The following is a 26,608-nucleotide window of genomic DNA, read 5'->3' on the forward strand; positions in this document are numbered from 1 at the left end:
GGTTCTATTGTAAATATCTATACACAAAAAAAGAAAAACAGGAGATACAAAATCCAGGACCTATTTCTCTAACTCCTGCTAAGCTGAATAATAATAAAAAAGGATATAAATCAGCCTGAACAATGGAACAATAATTATGAACATTTCTCTACAGTTTCTGTGCAACAGTTTTTATGTGAAAGATAAGCTTACTTTTCCCAAAAATAAGTACTTTAGATTACAAGGCATAGCACCTCCTCTTAGAATTCAAGACAAATTTTTATCGTTCAGAAGCAATTGTTTTACAATGCTATTAAAATATTATCTTATCAGACTTTTTGACCTACATTCTTAAAAACCGACATATGATTTCTGAAGTTATAAGGAAGTTTGACGAACTCAATAGATTGTGAAATGAAACGTAGAACTGATCAAAGTCTCCCCTTGTTACTCTTAACAAAACTAGTACTTTGAAAATCTATGAAGATTTTAGCTCTCTGGCACTGAAAGGAATGAAACTACCCCTTTCCAAATGACCAACATCTGTCTTTTTTTTTCTTGTTAAGGCTGAAAATATACAACAGACTCAAGAGTTTTTTTGTTATGAATGCCACTCTCCTGAACTGGCAAAATGACAGGAAGATGCATCTATGACTGCAGACGAGACAGAAAATGGTATTGGCAGCAGCCAGGGAAGTTTGAAGACAGAGCAGTTATAAAGCCAGGCTTGATGGCCTGCACACTGCCCTAGCTTTCAATCTCCATGACAGATTGAGTCAAAATCTTTAATTAATGTATGTAATACCTAAAAAATTAAGTATTCTGAGGGCTGTTGAGCATTTAAACGCCATCACTTTTCAAAGCCATAGTAGCTGTACAAAGGTTCTATCATACTCCTTTACATTCACCAACATCAAACCACCAGAAGAGATTTATTTAAAAGACATCAGTGTGCCAAACTGAAATATGCAGAGAAAAACTCCAGACCATACAATCATGTATTTATTTTAAGGACTTGTTTTACTCTGATGATTCCACCCTGGCACATGGGAAACTCATGGTCTGGCTGACAGTGTTGATTTTCTCTACAGCCTGTATGGAGCTGTGTTTTAAACCTGTGTTTAAAAGGGTGTGGATAAGAGCAATGCTTTGGCTGCTGCTGGATAGTGCTTACACAGTCTTAGGGATCCTTTTTCACCCCCTCACTCTGCCACCATTCCAGCAAATGGGCTAGGGGTGGACAAAAAACTGGGAGGGAAAAAAGACAGAAGAAATTACCTGAGCTGGTCAAAAGGATATTACACACCATATATAACCTCATGCTCAGCCACAAATCTCAGGTAGCAGTAAGGAAGGGTCTGACTGCTGAGAGCTACCAAGATGCTTGCAGGAGGTAGAAAGCAATTTCCTTTGCATCCCTTCTTTTTCTTTCCTCTTTTTTTCACTTGTTACACTGTCTTTCTCTTAAACCAGCAGTTTTTTTTGCTTTTGTAGTCATGGGACGGACAGGCAAGTGAGCAACTGTGTGGGTGCTTGGCTGCCCTCCAAGGTCAACCAACCCACTACATGTGGTAAGTTTAAGATCCTTTTCAACCCTGACTTCTGCAAAAAGGATCACCACTGGCATCTTCTTGGGATTAATAACACTCTCCTCTTGTATTTAAAATACCAATATATAGAGAAAAAAAACATGGAGAAAAAAACAGCCAAGAAAAATGCTGCTGAGAAATAACAAAATGGGTAAGTATCTGACTAAGAAAACTTACCAACTCATTTCTTCAATTTCTTCTCATTACTTTGATATTAAACCTTTATCTATTTCTATAAGTCAGGGAAATAATTTTAGATCCTTAAGTTAGAAGGAGACATTTTACCATGCCATTCAACAGCTGTGTTGCCAAAGCATTTCCATTTTTTTTCTCAGTACCACAGAAACTACCATTTGTTTAATCTAACCAGTCACAGTCCAGATTGCTTTTTCTAGATCCTACTTCCAAATTATCTCTGGTTTCTAGTACTCTAGACAGAAAACATGTCCAACAATCTTCTGACGAACTATCCATTCTCTGTATTTCCCTTGGGAGGAAAGGACGGTTCTCCCAAACTTCTTGACATAGATTGGAGTTCAAAGCATTCAACTAGTTTCAAAAGTAACAAAAAAATTTCTCATTTGAAAGCAAAACTGTAACTCCTAAGAATCCTGCAGGCAGAAACTGGCATTATAAGCAAACAGACTTACAAGGTCATCTTCCTTACAATTCTGAGATGTGTGTTTAATTCTGTTTTTTAACTTAGAATTACAATTAAAAATAAAAAATACTGGTTTTTAAAAAGCACAAAAATACCATAAATAGTTCTTATATCTTTTTTTGTTCACATAGTAAATACACAGCAGCATTAAAGCCTGAATCCTTATCAGGAGTTGTGGAAGAAAACTTCTCTTGCAGCCTCCGTTTTTAGGGATGAACACTGAGAACTGTCACCTCTGAGGAATAGTCTTCAGTTCCAAATAATTCAGATTGACCTAAGGACCCTTCAGATCAACTGGATTTTATCAATTCCCACCAATATATTACTAAACACCATGGACAACCACCAAAGATTTTCTGCTCATTTTCCTCTCTTGTACACACCACATTTCCCACTTCTGCTGAGTGTGAAGGAATAATTTCAGTACCCACCATGAGACTGCCACAGGTATCCTTAAGTTCAATGCAAGAACTTTGCTAATGGATTCAAGCAGCAAGCAATTTCTGTTAACAAAAGACCAGCTTGAACTCCTCAAAAAGAGAAAAAGGCATCAAGAATGAAGAAAATAACTTTCCTCTCTCCCACACACAGAAGACATCAAATTGTTCCAATCATTTTCAGAGCTAAGGGCTTTTTTCTTATATGGGTGAAAGAGGTGAAGGGAAAGGGAGGAGAATAAGTAATATACCATCTCCTGAGAGAGTCCAATTCCAGGAAGAATAATTCCAAGTAGATTTGCTGAAATTGGAAAACAGTGAACACATGCTAGAAGAAGGATTCCTCTAAACCAAAAAAGAGCAGTGACAGTGAATTAATTCAATACTTTCCTGTGACCTTTTAAATTTTAATACCTGAGAAAAGCTGTGAAGGATTCAATAGATCACAGTTTATGAATCCTTTGTGGAATAACCACACTAACACTATATATTCAAGAGAGAGGATAGAAAGTGACTATATTTCAGTAGAGACAGAGGATAAAACAGAAAGAGATATTTAAATAATGCAGACAAACAAGATGGAGAAACAGGAATGTCAAAACTTAAATGAGGATGTTGATGTGGCAGATGTTTCAGAAACTCCAGGTAATGAAGGTTATCGCTAGGAAATTACTGCCAGCACAAAAGTTCATAAAGTCAAAACAAGTTAGTGTAGAGGGTTCTGCTATCCATGAAAGGTGCCTTACAGTTAAATCAGATAAACTAACTCCATCAAAACATATTACAAGATCCCTATGCATTGAGATTTCAAGTGTGACCAATCTACTTTCACATATTGAGGAAAAAGAGGCTGAGGGACACAGCACATTATTGATAAAATATTTCAATGTTTTCAAAGTAGACAGGGCAGTTTCAAATAAGATGCCGAAGTCTTAAGAAATCTTTTATCTATACATCATACCTAACTACTTCATAGGAGAGCAAACATGACATCAGAATACAAAGCAAAACAAAGAACAATAAGGAATTAATTCTCACCATCTCACCCTATAAAGAGAATAAAGATACATCAAATGAAATTAGCAGGTTGCAAATTCAAAATAAAGAAGAGTGGGTACCTTTTCCTCACCAGCATACCCAAGACACAAAACCCTGAGCCATGGGCTGTGCCACAGATGCCAAAGTGTACAGGGTTGAAAAAGAAACTGGGAAAAAAATGGGAGCAAAACCAATCCTTTAAATGTACATACTAAATATGAGAATACCACTGCTGACCCCAAGAACCCTTGAGCAATAGGTCACTGAAAACTACTAGGTCAATATTGAGGGATAATGATACAGGTTAGTCCATCCTTGCACTTCTCCCTGCAAAAAGCAGAGCAGGGGGAAACAATAAACTTGAGTAATGAAAAGTAAAAGCACTTCACTGCCTGTCTCCTCCTTTGTGCCCCCTGAGGCTTCTGGGACAACAGGGGCTGGTGTCCTTGCTTCCTGCTGAGGCTGTTACAGCCTGGGCAGCTCCTCTCAGGCACACCGGTGGTGAGGCTGCACAGCTGCATGCTCGGCTGCTCCTGCAGCTCTCAGAGCCCTGTGCTGGCAGCCTCGGCTCCATCAACAGCCAAGGAGGCAAAGGCAGCAGTGAGGGATGGCTGCCGCGGCTCCAGCCCGACCGTATCCTCAGGGTGACCCCACTGGGAAGCACCTGGGTCTAGAGGGGCTTAAATGTGATACCTTGTCCTTCCCAGGGCTAGAATCCAGCCAGCACCTGTGGACTGGGGACAGTGAAGCCTGGACGTTCAGCACTGAGTTATTACCTTTCTCAGTTCTTGAGAGTTCTGCCTTTACCAAGCCATGCAACTGCATTCCCTGTACTCTTCTGAGCAGTTTCCCCATCTAGCATCTATTTAGTGGGCACACGCATCAGTTCATTCTGTCTTCTTGCTTATCCTTTGCCTAAACAACCTTCAGCTTTGTCTCCTTTCCATGCTTCTCAGAGCCCACATTCAAGCACTCCGCTGCAGGCCCGCTGGAGATAGGATGATGGGCTGGATGTAAAAAGGCCATTCTTAACAGAAGACTTCACACAGCTTATGAAATTATGTGTATGTAGGAATTTGTTTATTTGTGTATTTGACTTTAATTTATATTCCAGTTTTTAAGTCTCTGATCCATTTCAGACTATGCAGATTGTTGCAACACCATGCCAGCTTTACAGCACACCAATGAACAGCAGCTCATGACTACCAGTTTAGGAGCTTCCAAAATCCACCTTCTGTTTTCCAACAGTAACACAAGCTAGGCAGAAGCATTTTACTGAGGAACCTGCATAGAGAGCCTTTGCAGCAAATCATGGTAACAATCATACCACCACCTTTGTGGATGGCCCCAAGAGGAATATATAATCACAGAATGGCTGACAATGGAAGGGACCTTAAATACCACCATTATGGGCAGGGATGCCACCCACTAGATATGGTTCACAAAGACCCATCCAGACTGGCCTTGAACACTTCTGGGAACGGGGCATCCACAACTTCTCTGGGCAACCCTTTCCTGTGCCTCACCACCCTCAGAATAAAGAATTTCTTCATAGCATCTACTCTACATCTCTTTTCATTTAAAACCATTCCACCTTGTAGCTCAAGGGTAGTTTTGAGATATTTTCCATCCTTTATCCTTGGCTGCTTGAAAGTCTAAAGTAAAATGAAATGTTAAAGAACTTGAGAACAAAAGATGTGAAATTTCAGTACTCTAACTTTCTCTCTTTCCTTTAAATAAGCACTCTCCCTTAAGGCTGTGATCTGCTTTGTTGCATGGTTTTTTAACAATACAAACTTATTGGAACAGCAAACTGGTACCGAAATAGACATGATGCTGCTTGGCCCATTAGGAACATCACAGCAATTCAATATTCTCTTCCCGTGTACTTAATAACCTCCAAGCCATGAAATAAACCCCAAAAGTAACTATTTTTAATTAGTCTCAAATTAAATAAGGAATAGTTTAAATATCTCTGCTTTTAAGCTTATACTGACACATTTAAATGCAAGTGGAATTCTGTTTTATTCCCACATCTGGCTCTTCCAGTGAACCCTATGAAGCAGGAACATTCCTATGAATCAAGAAAAAATATAATGAAAACTACAATTCTGGTTTATTCATATTAAACTGAGTATTTTGTCTTCCTGGTAAATTCATCTTCCCCTTATATATATATTTTATATATATATATATCCACCAAACTAAAACTAGTCTATTCAATTAATCCTGCACATCACACTAAACAGAATAAGCTTACAAGTTTAACCCAAGAAAGTAACACCACCTTATGCAACTACCTTTAAAGAAAATGTTTCAAAAACATGGGGTGATACACAGTGAATATACATGCTAGAAAATCAAGAACCACATATAATAAAATAATGCTATAGTAGAGATAAATAAAATTACTCTATTAGTTGTTCTTCACTACCAACACAGGTCAACTACTAGCACTCACATAACACTTGGGCCATACAAGAGACCTCCCAGTCTCACATACACAAAAAAACCCCAAAAACATAAAACCCCAAAATCACGAAAAAGCGGAAGGGTAACATGGACAGAATTAAAAGTGAAGGATTTACATTATGCCACCTTAAAAGTCAGCTTTCTGCATCATTTGCTTATTTCCTCTAGTTGGAAAACTGCCCCATTTCTTTCTGAAGCATTTGTTGGGAAAGATTTTCTTAATGACGCTTCTGCCCCTGACATAGATTTCTGAGATCTTGTTTCTCTACCATACACAAGTGAAAAACAAATGTCTCAGACCTGAAAATCTCTGCAATAACTGAAGGAAAACAACTTATGACAGCTAAGTATAACAAGTATCTACAGTAAAGAATTCCAAAATAATTTGGGCAACTAACTCGAGAAAAGCTACCCATAACCTCTGAAATCTTTCCAGTTACAGCTTAAAATGTGGGGTTTATGTTTTGGGGAAGAGGGAGGGGGTAGTTCTAAATTTTTACATGTAAGCAAAACAGTGTTATAAAATTCTAGCAGATGTCACCTTCTCCCAGTCATCTATTGTGAATACTGAAAGAAAAGGCATAATGTGAAGTAAGTGAATTTTTCAGTAACAGTTTGGTTCAAAGTCTCCTAGAGTTTTAGTACATTTCTTATTGTGTTTTACAGTAACAAATTACATTAAAACAAAGATTTCCTGGAGGCAAGAAGAAATGGCTTTTCATTGCTTATTTAAAACAAGTAATGAGTTTGGCAAGCTACAAAGATAACAGAGATGGAAATGAAGTTTTAAGCAGTACAATTTCTGCCTCACAGAACTGCAGCTAATGTAAGGCACAGAATGACCACAGACATAGTGAAGAGAGGTCTCCTGTATCACCTGAACACAGCTGGATGAGAATATTTCTTAGCAGTAGTATAATGCAAGACACAAGTTCAAACATATTTTATTTTCTCTAAAATGTTGCCTCTCTCCCTTTCCTCAACATAGCAGGTGCAAGAATGGCAGTCTTGTTTTGTTTTCCCACTGGAAGAAGCCTGCTCCCCAAGATGACCGTAACTTTTATTAAAAACAGGGAAGTAACAAAACAAAAATATTAGACACAAATTTCATTCTGTCTATATTAAAAAAGAAATCTTATAAACTAAGAACCATAATTAAAAGAATCATATTTCCAGAAAGAGGGTTAAGAAATGTCACATTCATTTCATACACCGTAGTGTTGAAAGATTTGATAGGCCACAGAGGGATTTTGCTGGTGCTCAACAGTGCGCTTCACAATAAGATCTCCCAAGACACCTCCCAGCAAGAAATTGATTGATATTCCACAAAGAAAAAAAAAAATTTAAAAAACACCACTGCAAAATACTAGTACATACAAGCTTTCCACAATGCTGTACGGTGCTAAAATCTGTGAAAACTGTGAGCTACCAAAGCTGTATGAAAAGGACACAAAAATATTTTGCCTCCTTCAGTCATGTTATTCTTTGCATAAAACTCATCCTAACCTACAACCAAAAATCCATTCTTTTTTCCACCAGCTTTCAAAAACTGCTCTACTTAGCAGAAAGGAACATATTCCACACCTAACATACCTCTTTCTGTTTGTTGTCATATGGAATATTAGATTTTCCAAATAACACCTTTAAACATTGTGACTGTGATATCTCAGCTGTCTGTGAATTCATTGTATTTCCCCTACAACCTGCTTGCATTCTCATGCCTCTGGTTTCAGGAACCTTGGACTCAGATTTAAATTCTTGCCAAGTTGTTGGCCTGAAATAATACAGAACTTTTATTCATCCTTCCTAGTATAATAAATTGAGAGCTTTGAAATGAGGCCTTGCTCTTTTTTTATGAAGTTTTATCTGTCAACAACATCATTTTAAGAATCTTTAACTGTATAAGCACCTGATCAGAGGAAGACCAATACAATTTACTTTGTCCTAGAAGGACTCCCAGAAGTTTGTCACCAAAGTCTCCTAAGCAAGTAAAAAGAGGAAGGTTTATGCAAGTACAATGTTAACAACTACATAAGATTTCTTGGACCTAGAGTTAAGTCTGTATTATATTTTAAAAAAATCCTGGAATAAAGAAGCAAACACAAAAGCCCACCTTGCTTATGATAAAAGCAGCCAAGAGAAGTTTTCAGCAGATGTCCATGACTTATTCCCATCAAGTATTGTAAGCAGTGCAGATGAGACATTTAGAATAAGAAAGAATCATAGGGTGTACATTTCTAGAATACAGAACTGCATTCTAAATAGTTTAAATTATAAGAGGAAAAAAAAAAGGAGGGAGTAGTTTTTACCATGATTCATTAATAGTATTCTCTCTTTGTCTCATATACTAAAAAAAATTATTTGTATTTATTTCACACAAAAACTTTTTAAACATTTATCATCTACACTATATTTTAACAGAATGATCAGAAATTTTTTCTTTCTCCATCACCTCAGCCAAAGGCACCATTTGATAAAGTACACTGAGCAGATTTACGTAAAGCCTCTGTGATGGTGGATAATCAGGCACTACATTACATCACCAGGTGACAGGTTTTTCCCAGCAAAAGATGCATTTAGTTAATGGCAGCCCTTAAAGTAATTTTACTAAATTCACCAGAAAAAGAGAGAAATAACTGAAATGAATTCAGTAATTCAATAAATTCACTTCAGAATACTTCTAATACATGAAAAAATGGCTTGCAAGATTGTATTATAAATTAGAATATTTTTTTAAAGTTATTTCAAGATTCTTAGGTATATGGCGAGTGGTTAATCTTGTAAATCATTATTATTGGCCAAAGCTTTAATCACAAGGCATTCAAATTATTATGGTGAATTTTATATATTCACTAAGGACTGAGTTGAATTTGGGATTAGATATAGAAGAAAAAAATATTTTTTCTGCAGCTGAACCCACTGAAAGTTGAGCTATGATTTCCAACTAATATAAAAATTCATCAGCAATTATGAGGACAAAAAACCGTGAGTTTTCTCCCAGCAAGGCAAGAACTCCTAAACTACTATTTTTGGAGGTTAAGCTCAATATTTATGGACAGAAATATTAATTTCCACATGTGAAAAAATGAAAAGCCATGTCACATTCTATTCTTGCTACTCCAGCTGAGTGTATGTCATTTACACAAAAAAAATAGCACATAATTAGACATTTTAGAACAAGCAGGAGAATGAACTGAAGCTTTTAGACTTAATTCCATAAAGATAATGCTGCTGACAGGGATGCTCAGAAATTTTAAGTCAGACATTGGACTCTTGTCACAAAATGGTCACACAAAAGCATGAGAATTCAAAAATCCTCAGGAATTCAGTAATAACAAAGGTATGTGTCAACACAGCAGCCCAACTGAGAAGGAAACAAGGATTACTTTCCTTCTCAGTAGTAAGAAAGTAAAGAAGAAGGGAAAGGAAAACCAGTTTCCTTCAACAAAGGAGAAAGACAGACAAACAACAATGTTGGGATTTCCTTCCAAGATAATGTTGTTGTATCAATCTTGTGGGACACAGAAACTTCTAGTTATCTTTGTCCTTCATTGCTTACTGTATTCAATAATCTTTTTAATCCTTGGTTGAATAATTCTCTGAAGTGAAACTTCCTTCTCAGTAGTAAGAAAGTAAAGAAGAAGGGAAAGGAAAACCAGTTTTCTTCATCAAAGGAGAAAGACAGACAAGCAACAATGTTGGGATTTCCTTCCAAGATAATGTTGTTGTATCAATCTTGTGGGACACAGAAACTTCTAGTTATCTTTGTCCTTCATTGCTTACTGTATTTAATAATCTTTTTAATCCTTGGTTGAATGAAGTGAAGTGAAACTTTAAAAATTCTATTTTCAGAAAGCTATCAGATCTCATTGATATACTTTGTGTGAGTTTTCTAAAGAATAAAAATGCCTTCTTGACTCTTCTGGATTCTGACACAGGCATTCACAAGAGCCTCAGACACTATAAAGCAAAAGAAATAAAAGCTTGAATTAAAAAATCCATTAACATGAGTGCTGGACAAGAACCTGGAAAGTCAACCACAGCAAGAAGCTCAATGTGCTAATCAGCAATGGTGTCACCAGCACCATGAAAAGACTTTGTAACACATTATAAGTCTTCTAACAGAACTGTCTCCTGCAAAGAAGTTAATGGCAGCCACTTCCAACAAAAGTATCAGCAGCAGCATTGCCCTTCTTACACAGTTCTTTAAAAAGGTTTTAAATATTTAGCAAAAGGTTTTAACAGCACTCTCCCACTGCCAATTAGCAGCAGTGATACCATTTAAATATTTGATGATAACAACACTAAAAATAAATAAATTAAGGTCCAATTTAGTATCACAATATTGCTAAACATTCATTATGTCATAATGGATTTACATATTTGACTGGCACACATTTGGAATACCATTTTAGTCCTGCACTGCAAAAAATTAATAAAATGGAAGGAAAAAAAAAATATATGAGCACCAGAGTAAATTAAAAAAGCATAGAAAAGTTTCAATAGGTGGAACAACTAAAACATCACTAAAACATCAATATTTTTTAGCTCAGAAAAAAAAATACGTAAGGCAAATGTGAGGAACACCTCTCAGCTCCTCTGTGGAAAAGAGAAAATGTTGTTCTAACATAAGAACCAGAGGATATCAGGTAAACAAGTAAACAGCTGCCTAGTAAAACCATGCAAAGAAAAAGAAGAAAGAGGGAAAAAGAGGACTTCTTTACACAACACTTAGTCAAGAAACTGCCATAGGATGTTAAAATCCTCCAAAAGTCAAACTGGCCTTTTACAATTAATGGTAGGGAAAAACTACCTGTAAGGATTAAATGCGCCTTAGCCACAGATCACTTAAGGCTGGAAGCAAATGTCAGGAAAGGAGACTTTTTCCATTCTTCCTGTTGGAGGCAGCATCATGAGCCAAGTGGACTTTTCAGCCTGACCCCAGCAGCCATCCTTAAAATTCACAAGGGCTGGGAGCTTTTGAAGGCTGGGGGAAACAGATGCCTTTACCCCAAGCTGTGCAGTCAGCCTTCATCACAGACAGGTTCAAGCCCCAAAGCCCGCGGGACTCCGACCCACTGAGAAGGTTGGGCACCCTGCACTGGAATCTGCACTCCCTTTTCATCACTCCTCTTCTGGGGATCCACAAGCAGACACCAAGTACTGCACAGAGCACACCGAGTTCTGCCCTGCTCCAGCCCTGTGCTGGGAATAAAAGGTTCTCCACCAGCTGTTCCAGACAAAAAGCAGAGTGTGGCCAGGCTGTCAGTGCTGAGGCAGGAAGGCCAAGCTGTAAGAAGGATGCAGAGAGAGCCAAGAAAAGGAGGGACAAGCAGGCAGGGTGACACAACAGATGAGGTGACAGACACAAACCAGATCCAGGCCAAGCAGGCTAGTGAAAGACCAACACTGGAAATTCCACAGCATCTTTCTAAATCTACAAAATACCACGAGATAATTCTTATACCAACTGAAAGCATTTGGTGCCTTCATACTATACACCACTCAGAGCAGATTCCAGCCTGGGCTGGCTGCCCCCTGAAGAAGGACCATGCAGGAGGCACATGGAAGACATTATTTAAGCTGAAAAGTGCTAACCTCAAACAATGCTTGTGAAACACATCTCTGCAACTAACACGACTAGAAAGAACAACGGGAAATTAAAGGACACTTGGGTTTAACAAATGTAGTACATCCAATAAGCCATGTAGAGCTCTTGAGGGGGTCTTCAAAACCAAGGAAACTTATTACTACAGGGACTCAAACTACTCATGTCTGACCTAGCTTTCTCCACTATGTGGTAGTAATGTGCCATGACTAAATACATTCTCATTTCACATAAGTATTAGTCTTGAACTCTAGAATTAACACTGACTTTTTGTAATAAACTGCCATCAATATATCTCAAAAACATATATATATTTAGGGACCATCCTCTGTAAACAGCAAAATACATTTCAGTTGATTCAAGCTATTTCCTGAAGTGATTTATTTCCAACTATTACTGAATTTTTCCTGCCTTATGTAGTAAAAATGTATGTATTTATATTGCAAACATGAATATTGCAATGATGCAAGTATTATTTCAGAAATTCTGAAACTAACATTTGCTACAATATGCATGAAAGAGATTCATTCTGTTTAAATTGACTAAAAAAGAAGCATGGTAGAGTATACAAAGTCACTGTCTTGCATTTTTTTGGTGTTCACAGGAGTTACTTAAAATCAATAAATAACTGCCTATCCTAAAACCCCCCAACAATAGAAAGAAAACATTCTTAACAAAAGCTTCAATACAAGCTGAATTCCTTTCCTTTTAGTCGAAACTACGCTTTGGTAATACAAAGCAATGGAATTATATTTTTCTAAATAAGCAGTCATTTACATTTTATTTTATAGAATGCAGCTACAGCAAACAGTTGACAGCATCAAACTCTTTTATCACAAGGAACTAGGTAATTAAATATATAAAGCATCCTGGATATTCCATCATAAGAGGTACTCCACATAACAGAAACCACTCTGCTGCTGCTTCTTCCTCTCCCATCCCACACTAAAAAGGGCAGTAAAGGATGGGGATATATTCACAGATGCTAAAACATCAAAGCACACACAGAGCTCTATAATGGTCTGCCTTTTTTAAGTGTAAGCAAAATAATAATGCTGGTAAGGAAAAAAAAAACAAATATAAGAAAATAGGCAGGGAAAGTTATAATCACAGAAACTCAGCCATAAAAAGATCTTGAAAATTCTGTGGATGTGTTTTTTACCAAAAAAAAAAAAAAAAAAAAGCAGCAGTTCTTTTTCTTCTGCAATACTGATTATCTCATCATTTAAAGAAAATATCAAACCATTTTAATCAATTCTAGCAAAGGCATTAGGACATTCATTACACTAATAGGCATGATATCAGGTATCTGCCATATACTTGTAAGGTGCCCATTTCTTATACCAAAATGAAACACCTAAATAAGTTTCATTTTTTAAGGATATTTATACTTTATTTTGAAATCCAGCTTAATATCTTGCTATTTTTTATTGTTCACTTTAGAAAACTGTCAGCTGCTATTCTGAAAAGGAGTTGGTTTGTTTGTTTAAAGATACTTCCTGTCTGCATGCCATTATTTCCAGAATGTGAATATTTGGTATCTGAAAAGATCCCTGAGCATGGTATACAATCTGAAGTACTCAGGGATATTTTATTACTTAATCCAAAAGACCTAATGACATTAAAAGGAATCCCAAGAGAGGCAGAAATGAATCACAGCTATTTTACTTTCCCAAGGCTACACCAGGTAACACTGTGAGCCTCAGTATTGCCAATTTCCAGTCACTTGCTGTAGTGCACCCTTCAGTGTTTTGAACATTCATGTTTTGTGGTCTAGGGGGGAACAGGTGAGTGGATCAGGGATGTTCCTCTTCAGAAACAAGGGACAGACGAGTCTATACAGACGGCTCTGGAAAAGAAGCCATTTAAGCAGATATTAAGAGATGTACTGCAGTCAAGAGGATAGGCAACAATCCTTTCAAAGGACTGCTTCATGCACAGTCTTCCACAACAGGGAAAAGTGCAGTGTGGCACTGCCCCTTGTTTAAAAGGCATGCCAGATGCGAAGATTGACTGTAAAACAGTAACAATACTCTTCATAAACACAGCTGCACAGCAGGGAAAAAGGCCACTTGCTACTTACTCTCCTTAAAGACAAATAAACCAGCTCCTTTCAAAGGGTCCTTTTTGTGCCAGTGCTGCAATCCAGTAATAATAATAATAATATCAATTTGTACTTGCCAATATATATTAATATATATTAATATATATTATTTTAATATATTTAGAATGAACAATATTTTCTCATAAATTGTATTTTTTAATAGATTCTGCAACATCGTATTGCTCTATTCAAAGGTGGTAAAGAATAAATATAACCCATTTTTATTTTAACCATGGAATATATAATTTGATCTTGTACGGAAATGTACAATCACTTAACAACAACTACAAAACAAAAAACAAAAAAAATCACATACCACGTGTGATAAAATGAGAGCATAGTTAAAACAGAATGTCTACCTGAAGGTGGAAGAGCTGCATGCATGTTAGAAGGTAAGTTAAAACCAGAAAGAAACTGGCAAGTTGAAGGTATAATCTGAAATAATTAGAATGCAGTTAGTAGGACAAGTACAAGCTTTTTGCACATGATTGCTTTTGCCCATTACAAAGGGGAACAATCGGGCAGCAGCCTGCATAGAAGGATCATAATGAAAAGGTGATTAAAAGACAAAAGCATCATACTGAAATTTATTAACAGTTGATCCTGTAGCAGAGCAGTGGAGCAGAGTACACTGACCTCTTGAGGTCTCTTCCAGCCCTATTTTTAAACCTCCTTCAACACATACACAATGCTGATTTTATCACAATTTTATCATTTCCTCTTCATAATGGTATTCATAATGATTTTTAATTCCACTAATTAATTTTTCACTACTGAACAGACTGAACATGTTTTGTGGATAGTCTAAGTTTTTGTGGGCAGAGGGGGTGAACGAGTTGCTATTATTCACACGAGCCAAGCTCTTTACTCAGTCAAGAGAAATAGACAGACAAGCTCTTCCAGAAGAGAAGTCAGAGAAGCTAAATTCATCTAAATTAAGCTTCCACTCCAAGTCAGCTTTTGGAAAAAGTACTTCTCTTTGTGGGGTGTAATACATAAGCTAACTAAATCACAGGCAGTATCCTCACGTATACATTTCTACAAACAACTTTTTTTTATGTGTTGCATATCTTCAAATAAAATTTTGATTACTGTGGTCTACAGAAATTACTCATGCAAAAAAACTAGATTGCACAACATACCCACTCAGTGGCTGTGGCATAGTGTCACACTTAACAAGAAGAAAACTGCCTGATACATAAGTCTAATGTATATATATTAAGTTATGCAGCTTTTGTATCACAGAGGATATGCTCTTTATGGTGTTAAATATATTTTTTTTTATATTCTATTTTTAAAAAAATAGGAAACCAATACACAATCAGTAGTAGAGGATGGAGAAGGAATACAAATATGGATAGGTGCTGGTAACCTTCTATAATCTAGCTGAAAGTCTAACAAATCACAGAGACAGCATCCTCTAAGACAGCCCCAGGACTCATGGAGCTGCAAGCAGCTATTCAGGTCTCTCATACTGACAAATCAAAGAGATAAGACAGATCTGCATTGAAACAAAAAGAAAAAAACTAAGAAAAAAAAAAAAACAACAAAAACAAAAACAAATCCAGAAACTGCCTCTCAGAAAAACCTAGTTTGGCTGTGTAGTTGAATGGCTGTACAGGGAAAGATGCAGTGGGAGCTCAACTATCACAGCCTTCTTTCCTAAATAAATGCTTTTTTTGTGCTGTCATTTTTGGTGTCAATTAGCACATGTGCTCTAGGCAAAATATCTTTTACTGCTAGGACATCCACGACCTTCTTCCAAAAATCTTGTGTAACTAGAAGAAATTCCACTTATAGTGTCGTATTTTGTTTCCAAGGGAAAGGGCATGAGTAAACCAAATATGTTTTTTTCCTTCTTCCCTCTTCATGGCTGTTTTCTTCAGACTTAAGGAATCTTAGCTCTTTGGGCCAAAGACTGCTTAATCAAGTTTATTTGCATCATTACACAAGTTTCTTTGCAATATGAAAAATAATTGAAAATTAAGAATTTCATATACATCAAACGAGTCCAGCAACCTAATTCCTTGATATTCTTTCAGATGGAATTCAAATATGTATGACCTACTCCTGGGCCTCCATGAAGACTTGCAAACATTGTGGCTAAGATAATTTAAGACTGCAGAGAACCTAAGTCCACTGAAAATGTTACATTGGCGTTTACCAGGAATGCAAAAGGGTTTATATTAAAGCCTTTAAAACAATCATAGTTGAGAAAACACTTTCCAACATTTTTCATATTTCATATTTTTTACACCTGATACAAATGGGTTTACAGTATGAACTAGAGATCACAGAAGACTGAACAAGTTAGCAACATCTACTGCTATTCTAACAAGAAAGAAGATCTTGATGTACATGCTGTCTAAATCCCTTGTCACAGAAAGACACGGATATGTCTCATTTCAAAGCAAAGCTCTGCTGAAAATTATACCCTAGAGTATCTACCTGTTAAATCTGGTTCCTCTCTTCATCCAGGCTTTGAAAGTTAGGAGTTTACAATGCTCAGAGAGTACATGAATTTACAGAATGAAAACTTGATTGTAGACACCTAAGAAAAAAAGAACTATGCAAATTTGTTTAAGTTATCAGGCAATAAATTTATTGACACTGAGATCAGTATTGGTATATGCAAAAAAACCACCCTGGACTTTGCTTCCACAGACATGTTGATAAAAACACTTCTGCTCACAGAATGCTAAAGCCACCTTCCTCCATGTGTTTCTCACTGCTGCCTTCCTAAATAACTGCAGTCTCTCCTAAGTGTATCTCTTCTCATTTTATTACTGCAACCTGTCTCCTAATAAAGACATATTTATCCCCATGGATCTCTTTCTGTCTAGGTCTATAGCTTTGGGAAACCATCATGTTTTGTAAGCATTTATTGGACACCCCTGGAAGCAGGCAGCTCTGAGGAAACATGCCCATACACAAGTCACTTGCTGCCTTAAAAGATTCTCAAACACTTACCACCTTAAAGTCTCTTTAAGAAAGGCGTGGAGGAACCTCGCACAAAAATAAAACAAGCTCACTGCCAACTGTCAGAGGAGCTAAGAAAAGTTCACAGGATGCTTAAACCCACTTTGAACTGCAAGATGTAAATTAATTGCACAGAATATTATAGGAAATGTTGTAGGAAATTACATAATAGAAAATCACAGATAGCTGCACCAAGGAAAATATTATGGAAAAACAAAACAGGCACCCCAAAACCCACTACATACAAACAAGTGGTATATAAATTAGTTCACAAGTCAGGCATCCAAGAACCTTAATCCCAGGGATGCACAATGTATCATCACTATTGCCTCTTGAAAAATCAGAATCTCATAAATACAGAATAAGAAACAGAAAGTCTCTATAAACACACATATGTAGTCCCGGCCCTCAAATTTGGTTCAACAAAGGCAATCAATAAAACAGTCAATTCTATAAAAATTGCTACAAATGAAGAGGACAATCTTTAATCCTTTCAGCCTAAACACAGCTGATACATGAGAGTGAAAGGCCAAGTAAACTGCTATGTATAAAGACTGTGTTACTTTTTCCAGTAACAGCGGCTGTACCACCTGTCATCATCCTAGGTGACACCTCAGTCTCGAAGAGTACATCATCTTATACCAAACAAGAAAGAAAAAGTCAAAATTAGCAGGTGCACAAAATAAATAAGACAGAAAAAAATATGGAGCTACTGGAAAAAGGGAACAGAGACTGCAAGTAAGAAAGGAAAGGGAAAAAGGCAGCAACTGCTCTTCTCAGAGTTATGAAAATAGACAGCCAATGGAAGCACAGACTGAAACCAAAATAAAACATGGATCTGTGCTCCTGATTTTCATGCACAAACATATGGTTCTAAAGAATTTAATCTGAACTAGAACTATTATTCAAATGTCAATTTTCCCTTTGTGACCGAAGCACCTACACAGTAATTGGCAGTATTAGATATTCCATAAAGGTGCATTTTACAGGTCAACTATAAAGTCATGTTTTTCATGATCACATGAAATCTATATCTGCATGGAATAGACCTGTTCCTTAAGGTTACTTTGTATCTTCTCAGCGGTTATAAGCTATTATAACTCCAGGAACACTTTCCAAAAGCATATTACATCTTACTTTCTCCACTCTTTACAGACTTCTGCTCTGCAAGAGCAGGAAAGAAACATCTTCAGGCTTACTACCCATGCCAGATGTTCCAGAAGCCTTCAAGTGAAAACCAGGCACCAACACACCTGGACTCAAACCACCTGAACTGCTGAACTAAGAAGGCAGAATCATATTCAGAATATATTTAGACAAGTGATTTTTCCCAGAAGTATAAAAACAGTCATATCTAAAATAAATATGGACCACATAACTTTAAATTCAGTGTTGTCACATTTTTCCACTCGAAATAAGTATTCAAATAATAACAGAAAGTTTTAGTAATCAGTTCTTGGCTGCTGCACAGATTACTGTTCACATCTGCAAAACAGTATTCAGCAGCAATAATAGCAGAAAGTTGAATAATTTTGTATTCCAAAGTGCTATCATTGCTGTAGAAACTAAGAACCTTGACTCAGTAGCCATGAAATGTAATTCAAAACCTATTTCCTTATCTCATGCTTCTTGATCTTAATATATCACAAATCCCTAGGTACTGTGACCTTGCTTGGTCCCCAGAGAGGCAGAAGGTTGCAGCATAATTAAATCATACACTACAAAGTAGTAGAACAGCATGGTACATACTGCAAACAACACTACTGTCTTCCTTGGGCTACCACAGAAGAATCAAGAAATTGTTAAAAACTATCAGACCTGTAAAAAAAATATCACTGGCAAATCCAGCAAATATGAAGCTATTCCAATACCGAACTCAGCTGCCCCCTGTCCATTGTTATGATTTCTTTAGCACACACACACACACACACACACCCAGCATCACTGCTCAAACAGGAAGGGTGGGTACAGCCTGTCAAATGTGTTCCACTGCTCACTGCCCTTGCTCTCCCCTTGGTTTTTACAGCAAGGCCCAGGAGACAGTAACACAACATTCAATACACTACTAGTCTTCTATCAGCCAAGCAACAGAACAGAGATAACGGGTAAAACAAGGACTGATTGCATGAAATTTATGTTCTAATTGTGGTGATTTGTGTGTTTTGTTTGGTGTTGTGATGGTGTTGTTTTTGATTTTGGCATGGAGAATTATTTTTTGTTGATTTCACTGAAATTTGTGAAGATTGTATGATGGATGAGGTGATAAGGGGTAGAATGTCTCCTGGTTTTGCATGACAAGATTTTGGTAGCAGTGGGGTGGCTTCTTGTGAGAAGCTGCCAGTGGCTTCACCTGTGACCGACATAACCAATGCCAACCAGCTCCCAGATGGCCAAGCCAGCCCCACAGTGACTGTGGTAGTGCCCTGGGATAATACTTAACAGGGCAGGGGAAAAAAACTGATCAGAAGCAATTTCAGCCAGAGAAAGGGGAGAGAATACACAAGTGAAACAATATTTCAGACACCAAGGTCAGTGAAGGGGTGGGAGGAGGTGCCCCAGGCGCTGGAGCTGAGATTTCCCTGCAGCCCACAGAGAAGACCATGCTGAGACAGGCTGTCCCCTAGCAGCCCGTGGAGAACTCCACAGCAGAGGAGGTTGATGCATGAAAAGGTCTGCAGCCCTGTGGGAAACCCAGACTGGAGAGGGCTCCTGGAAGGATTTGTGATCCCATGTGGGAGCCACACTGGAGGAGTTCATGAAGAACTACACCCTGTGGGTAAGACTCAGGCTATAGAAGTTCATGGTCCCTCCCATGGGAGGAGAGCCAATGCTGGAGTAGGGTAAAAACGTGAGGAGTCCTCCCATAAGGAGGAAGGAACAGCAAAAGTATGTGACAAATTGACCACAACCCCCTTTCCTCATTCCCCTGCACCAGAGGAGAGGGGCAGAATGGAAGGAAAGTACTTTTAAGATTTGGTTTTAATTATTATCCAATACTGATTTGATTAGTAACAAATTAACTTCCCCAAATTAACTGTAATTAACAAATTACTGTCACGTTTTGTCCTTGACAATAATTTCTGAGAGATTGCTCCCTGTCCTTATCTCAACCCATGAGCCTTTCAGCCTTTCATTCTATCTCCTCTTCCCTGTCCAGCTGAGAAGGGGAGAGATAGAGTGGCTTTGGTGGGTGTCTGGAAAACAGCCAAGGTCATCCTACCATAGCTGATTTTGGAAGCATATAAATATCTAAGAAGACAACACATCTAGCTTAATTTAGATCTAGCTGATCTTGATTAAACTCAGATCCTAAGTACTTGAAGTTGTGCCTCATTTCACAGCTGTTATACCATTGGAGCAATTTCTCTATGTTCTCTCAACATTTTCATTGGAAACTGGGAAATCTAACCCAATATCTCAGGAATTGTGGATTTAAGAAACCAAAACGAGCATATTTGTAGAAATAATTGTATTTTTTTAAAAAATCCCATTCCTTTTTGCCCAAGCTACATTCTACCACTAATGCTCCCCCTACTTTTCAAGCTGAAACATAAGCATTCAGAATATGCAGCTATGTATAAAGATGTTTCTATAGGTGAAGTACAACTCAGCCTACTGCTAAACGAGCTGTCATTTTTAACAAGAAGAATGTTCCCTATTATACCTTCTCCCACCCCCAGCCCAATGAGATCCTGAATCTCTCATCACCTGCTGTGTGCCTGTCACACACACAAGCCAATGGAGCCACTAAATTGCTCTGCACAGGTGCATCCCAAATAACAAGCTTACTGTGCAATTCATGTCTTTCTCTGCCAGCCTGGTGCCCATGTTGTCTTGTCACAAGCCAGCTAGTTTCCCTCACCTTTCCTAACAGGAGTTAGAGCCTTCTACTTTAATAAATCTCAAATCATGACGCCCTGCTACCCACAAGCATGGACATATACAAAGACATCCTCTCACTGTTGTCCACTTCTGACAAAGGAAAAATCAAGTCCCCTCACCACAGGGGGGAGGAAAAAAAGAGAAAGAAAAAAGCTGCCTGTCCTTTCATCTAGAGCCAAGGCTCTGTGAACCCGATGTCTTGCCTGCATCTATCTCCCTGCCTCTGTCACAGAGAAAAAGACCCCGATGGAAAGGAGCAAGAGCTCTTACCTTAATTATGCTGCTCCTCCGGGGGATGCCGGGTTTGCCTTCTCGTTGTTGACTGGTGGAAAATCCTCTTTCTTTGCTGCTGCTGCTCTCCGGGCTTGCAGGAGGAGCTGATCCCGGCTCCTCACCGGCTCCCGGCTGGGCACAGTCCCCGTTGGAAACCCGGCTGCCCGCACTGTCAAAGCGGGATCTCCCGCCGCCGCCTCCTCCTCCTTCCCCATCTCCTGCCTTGAACGCCACCTTGCCTTGGACCGGCCCCGGGGAGGAGGGCAGCCCCCCGCCGCCGGTGCCGCCACCGCTGCCAAACTCCGCCATCAGCCTCCCTGGCTACGGCAGGAGCACCACCGCTGCCCCCCTCCCCTCCTCCCGCGGCCGCTCGCCGGTGGCTCTCCTTCCGCTTTCTCTCTATTTACGATCGGGGGATTTCGAGCCTAAGTCTCTCTCCCCCGCGCATCTGGCAGCCGAGGCCGCGTAGCTCCGAGAGGGGAGGGGGGACGGACGAAACGTGTCGGTGGCGGCTCGGCGAGCACCAGTCCCGCAGCACCTGGGGAGGGAAAAGGAGACGAAACGTGACAAGTGGTCCTCACACGAGGCGGGGGAGCGTCGCATCGCGGCGCGCTGCCCTGCGCGCAGACACGGACACGCGTGGGAGGAGAGGGGCTGCCCGGGTCCCCGCCCGCACAGGCGCGACCCGCCGGGGCCACCGAGCGGGCAGAGCGCAGCCCCGCCGCGGGGACAGGGACCAGCCCGCCCGCCCTGGCCGCCACGGGGCGGCGGAGGCTGGAGGGGACCGAAGGAACTGCGCTTTTGGGGCTGTTCAGCCGGGAAAAACGAGAGGCGTTGATGGCGGTATTTTCTCACCCGGACACAGCGACACCCACAATCGCTGAAGCAACGAAGCGGGAGCGAAAAGAGAACTTGCAGAACAACACGCCCCAAAACCTCCGGCTCCGGCCCGGGGGAAAGCCCGTCCCACGCACGGCGGGGACGGTCCGCCGCAGCCCCTCTCCGGCCACGAGCGCCGGCGAGACGCGGCGGAACGGGAGCTGGGGCGCCGTCGCCGCCCCGCGGGGCAGCCCCGGGGCGCCCTCGGCAACTTTTCTCCCTTCCCGCTGCCTACCGACATCCAGCCGCTCTGGAGCCGAGGCAGCTCGGCCGGGCAGCGGCACCCCGGCCCCCGCGGCATCCTCGGCCGCAGCCGCCCCCCGCCCGCACGCTGCGGCCCCGCTACCCACCTCGGCGGCGAGCCGAGCCCCGGCTGCCGCTGCTGCAGGAGCCGCTTTCCCCCCTCTCCCCTCCTCCTCGCTATGGTCGCCGCCTCTGCCCGGAGCCGGATACAGAGAGAAACTGATTCATGTGGCTGCTTCTCTCGCTCTCCGCTGCTACTGCTGCCGCCGCCGCCGCCTTCCCTGGCCCAATGCTCGGCAGCAGTCCCGTGGGGGGAAACGCCGGCAGCGCCGAGGGGAGCGGCAGCCCCGGCCGCCCCCGCGAGGAAACTCTCCGGAGAAGGCAGAGCGAGCGATCCGGGCAGCCCCCTCCCGCCGCCGCCGGTGCAGGGCCGGCCCCGCGCGGATGGGCGGCCCCGCCGCCAGCACCCCCTGCGGCAGCGCGGGGCGCTCCGCCCGAGGGCAGCTCCGCGCCGCCCCTTCCGCGCCCCGCGCTCACCGGAGCGTTCCTCCGAGCGCTCCCGCCCCGCGCCTCCCGCCCGGGCTCCGGGCCGCCACAAAGGAGCCCGCTCCCCGGGCCCCCGCGCCCGGCTGCATCCTCCGCCCGGCTCCTCCCGCCCCTCCCGTCGGGGCCCCGGGCCCTTCACCCGCCCTGCCCACCCGAGGGCTGCGGCCGCTCGGGCGGGCAGGAAGGGCGGCGGGCGGCGGGCGGCGGTGGACCGGCTGTTCCCGCGCCCTATCGGGCGCTGGCAGCCCAATGAGAGCCCAATTAGTCCAACTAGAACCGTTAATTAGTAAAGGAACGAATGTGATGGAGTGCTGGAATATTAAAAGCTTGACGGAAACTGCACTCGATGGTTACCTTCGCTCGTGTCCGCAGCACAGCGTTCTCGGCCGGAGTACCCTCCCATACCCCATATACACTCGTCTAGGTTTGCTATGAGACAAACAGGAGGGACTTGGAGGAAGAGCAGTAATTCAGAAAGCCACATATTTATTTATACCTCATAACACAGCTGCATGTTGCAAGAGCTTGATATTTCACGATTAAGTTGAATGAAGGGAAATGAAATGCCATAGTTGAGGCACTTAGCCCTTTGCTTGAAATTCAGAAATTGAGTCAGTTGGGGAGACAATACAGTGAGAACATCAGCAAAATTGGAAATCTCAGAAATAACAGTGCAGAGTCAAACTGAGCAAAGAGACACCTAAGATGGCCCACACCATCTGACCTTCAGCATTTGGCTGAAGTGCTTAATGCAGGAGCTTGACTCAGATCATATTCGAATGAAACCACTACACTTTTAATTTAGGTTCCCTCAGTTGCCCTCAGGAGCTGACTGACTGTGCCTGGAACTGCTGGCACAAAGATCGGATACCTATCCTACATAGCTTGAATAAGGCAGCATAAATATCCCCCTTCAACATACTACTGGTGGTGAAAACAGTGGATTGCAGGATAAATTTTCAGCGCTGTCCTTAGCTCCACGGCTTTACCATGGACTGCAGAGCAATGCCACCGTACCTTTGTGACTGCCTGTCCTGAGCTGTCTCCAAAAGGAAGGCACCTCCATCTTTTCCTTCAGAACACCAAGGCACAGCTCACTCCTCCAAAACACAGAGCCACATGGATGATGTCTTCTGCCTGTTTTTACTCTTTAGATCACTTGGAGCACAAAAGCCCTCATTTCAATCTCCTCTTCCTGAAGAGATTCACATCTGTGTCCCCACAGTCATTAAACAGCCACCAACTTACAGACTGGTGCTGGTAAAGAGCATTTTCTTCAATATGCTGTCTGCAATCTGAACAATGGCGTTTGTCACTGCAGCAGAAAAGGAACCATAAGATGTGATGCAGATTGGAGGAAAGTATGAAGCTCTTTGGAGAATATTACTTATTCCGTATCATTTCTAGTGGGTCAAGTAAGTTTATAACCTGACACTGCTACATGACTCATATATGGTCCCAATTTAATCAAACTATTAACAAAGCTTAAGGTTAAATGAAAACGTGAATATTTGCAGGATTTAGACTGTAAACACTATGGACATTAATATTAAACTTAAGATCTGAAATAGCCAAAGTTTGTGGTTTTCATTAGCTGGTAATACAGTGATTTTACCATTTGCCCTTATGCGAACATCTCTTGCCTGAACATCTTGCCTCACCATTTAACTTAGGAAAAGTCAGCCTTGAATATTAAATATTACCCAGTATTGTATCTACAGATGTGGACATCACAAACCATCCCTTCAGGAGACATTTTGTCATTATGAGTGTCACTGTTTCTTCTGAACGATGAAATTTATAAGCAACAGGTACAAAATATTATTAGAATCATTTGTCACAGAGCATTGCCAGTAAACTGACGAGGAAGATGTGTGTTTTCTGTCATCTTGCTGCTTAACATGCACATAGTAGAATACCAGTTTTAAGGCCTTTAGCAAAATTTGATCAGTCTTGTCTCAGAGAAAAAAAGATTAAAAAAACCCTTTTCAACTCTGCTTATCTGCCCAACCTGTATAGAAACAAGATAACAATGCTGAAAAATAAATAATTTAACTTTAGTCTTGGCAGTTCTGTAATGAATGATATCAAGATCTGCAGACATTGCTAGACTTTTGACTGTGAAGGTGATGATTCAATACAAAGGAAATAGTTAAACTTCTGAATCTAGTCTTAAGGATATATGCACACAAATCAATAAAATAATATCTGTATTATGCGTATTCTAAATATTGAAATTTAATTACTGATAAAAGCATTGTATCAAACACTAAACTAGAAAGGTTGTGCTAGAAAGATGGAGGTAGCAAATTCCCCAAATCTAAGATTTCTTCTTAGACCATTGATGACCATTCACTGATTTTTCTTATTTGGCCATTCTGTTTTATAGGACTTCTTTACATTAGCACAGTGTTTATTCAGATGCATTTTAAATGCTTTAAGTTGAAAAATATTTCCCTATACAGAAGGAGGCATTTCTGATAAACCAAATCCCAGAAATGGTCACCAAGACTGAGCTCACAGAGACCTTGTTTGTCCCTGTGAGCTCAGGTTTCCAAAGAAGTTCATGTGATACTAATGTGAACTATGTACTTTCTTTGCCAGAACTTTTTGAAGATCAAGGGGCGAAGAAACTTTTTCATTATCATTATTCAATAGTGGCCTCAGCAGGCTCTATTTGTTTAATTGTTAAATGAAATAAGGATTATAATGGAATCAAGAGACCCTTCTATGACAATATTTAACTCTGAGAACTTGCTGCCATGTGCACATATTAGCTATTTTCATAAAATCCTATTAAATATCAGAGTTCCGCAGCTAAGCTAACATTACCCACTGAACTTTTCTAACTCAAACAGTGTGGCAGTAGAAACATGCCAAGAAACAGGATATGTTTAAACCCCTAACCAGTGACTAAATAACTAGTGTTTAAAGAAGCCAAATACTGGATTATTGCTAATACACCAAATACTTTTTATTCCAAACATGAAAAACTTTAATTAGCAATTATCTTGTTTAAATGTTGCTTTTCTGACACCTCTGCTTGAAATATGTTTTTCATTATTGTAAGTATCTCTACCGTTCTGGTGATAATTTAAATTGCTCGACTTGATTGTTCAGGTCACAATCTAGCACATGCTTGTTTGTTATACTTGTTTATAATTAAGTATACATGTTTAAGCAGTCCCATTACAGTCAGAATCTGATTCATAATTAATCCAAAGCAAAGTTTATCTATAAATAATGCATTATTATATACAACATCTGTAAAGTGCAGGTGTGTTATATGCACATAAAATGTGCAGACGGTACAATGTGCACTAAAGGTGGCAAAAAGAGGTAGAAAAACATAAATTGACAGATTTGTCTACTGCAGAGCATTTATTAACATTGTGTACATGAAAATAATTTTTTTTGCAATTTTGGAAATTTCATTGTAGTAACAGTGACTATAGGAGTCAGCTGAGAGTTGGACTTTGATGATCCTTGTTGGCCCTTTTCAACTTCAGATAGTCTATGATTCTATAACTAAGTTTGAGGATTCTATAACTCCAAGTGTGAGGATTTTTTTTTTTTTTTAATCAAGCAGCTCAACCATTTTAGCCTATTAAATACAGCTTAAGGAATGTTTGCTCTTTATCCTACCTATAATGCCTTTTAGTTTGGCTACCAGCCTACTCAATGTAATGGTTCAGAATTAAGAAGAGCTTAACAGTAAATCTACTCTTCCTCTACAGGCTCTTGAATCCAGAAGGAGTGCTTTTCTAAATCAAGATAATTCAACAGTTCTTCTCTAAACTGTTTCTCTAAGACTATCATGCTGTGGTGGTTAGTTGTTTGCAACATAGCTTAAAATCACCTTGTTATGAAAATGAGACTCTTTGTATATATGTTTTAATAAAGATCAAGGTTTTTAAA

The 26,608-nt window shown here is 40.1% G+C and overlaps 1 protein-coding gene across 1 annotated transcript in view; it reads right to left on the minus strand.

The window, feature by feature from the left end:
* PLCL2 (phospholipase C like 2) overlaps positions 1-22,451 on the minus strand; it is a 99,979-nt gene extending 77,528 nt beyond the window's left edge. Inside the window, exons 1-2 of the mRNA XM_021538140.2 lie at positions 22,252-22,451; positions 21,020-21,560 (exon numbers count right to left, since the gene is read on the minus strand). Of these exons, the coding sequence (XP_021393815.2) occupies positions 21,020-21,331 (312 nt within the window). The 5' untranslated portion in view covers positions 21,332-21,560; positions 22,252-22,451. The remainder of the gene's footprint in view (positions 1-21,019; positions 21,561-22,251) is intronic.
* Between the last annotated feature and the right edge of the window lie 4,157 nt (positions 22,452-26,608).

This window comes from Lonchura striata, chromosome 1 (assembly GCF_046129695.1).
Source record: "Lonchura striata isolate bLonStr1 chromosome 1, bLonStr1.mat, whole genome shotgun sequence".
NCBI lineage: Eukaryota > Metazoa > Chordata > Aves > Passeriformes > Estrildidae > Lonchura > Lonchura striata.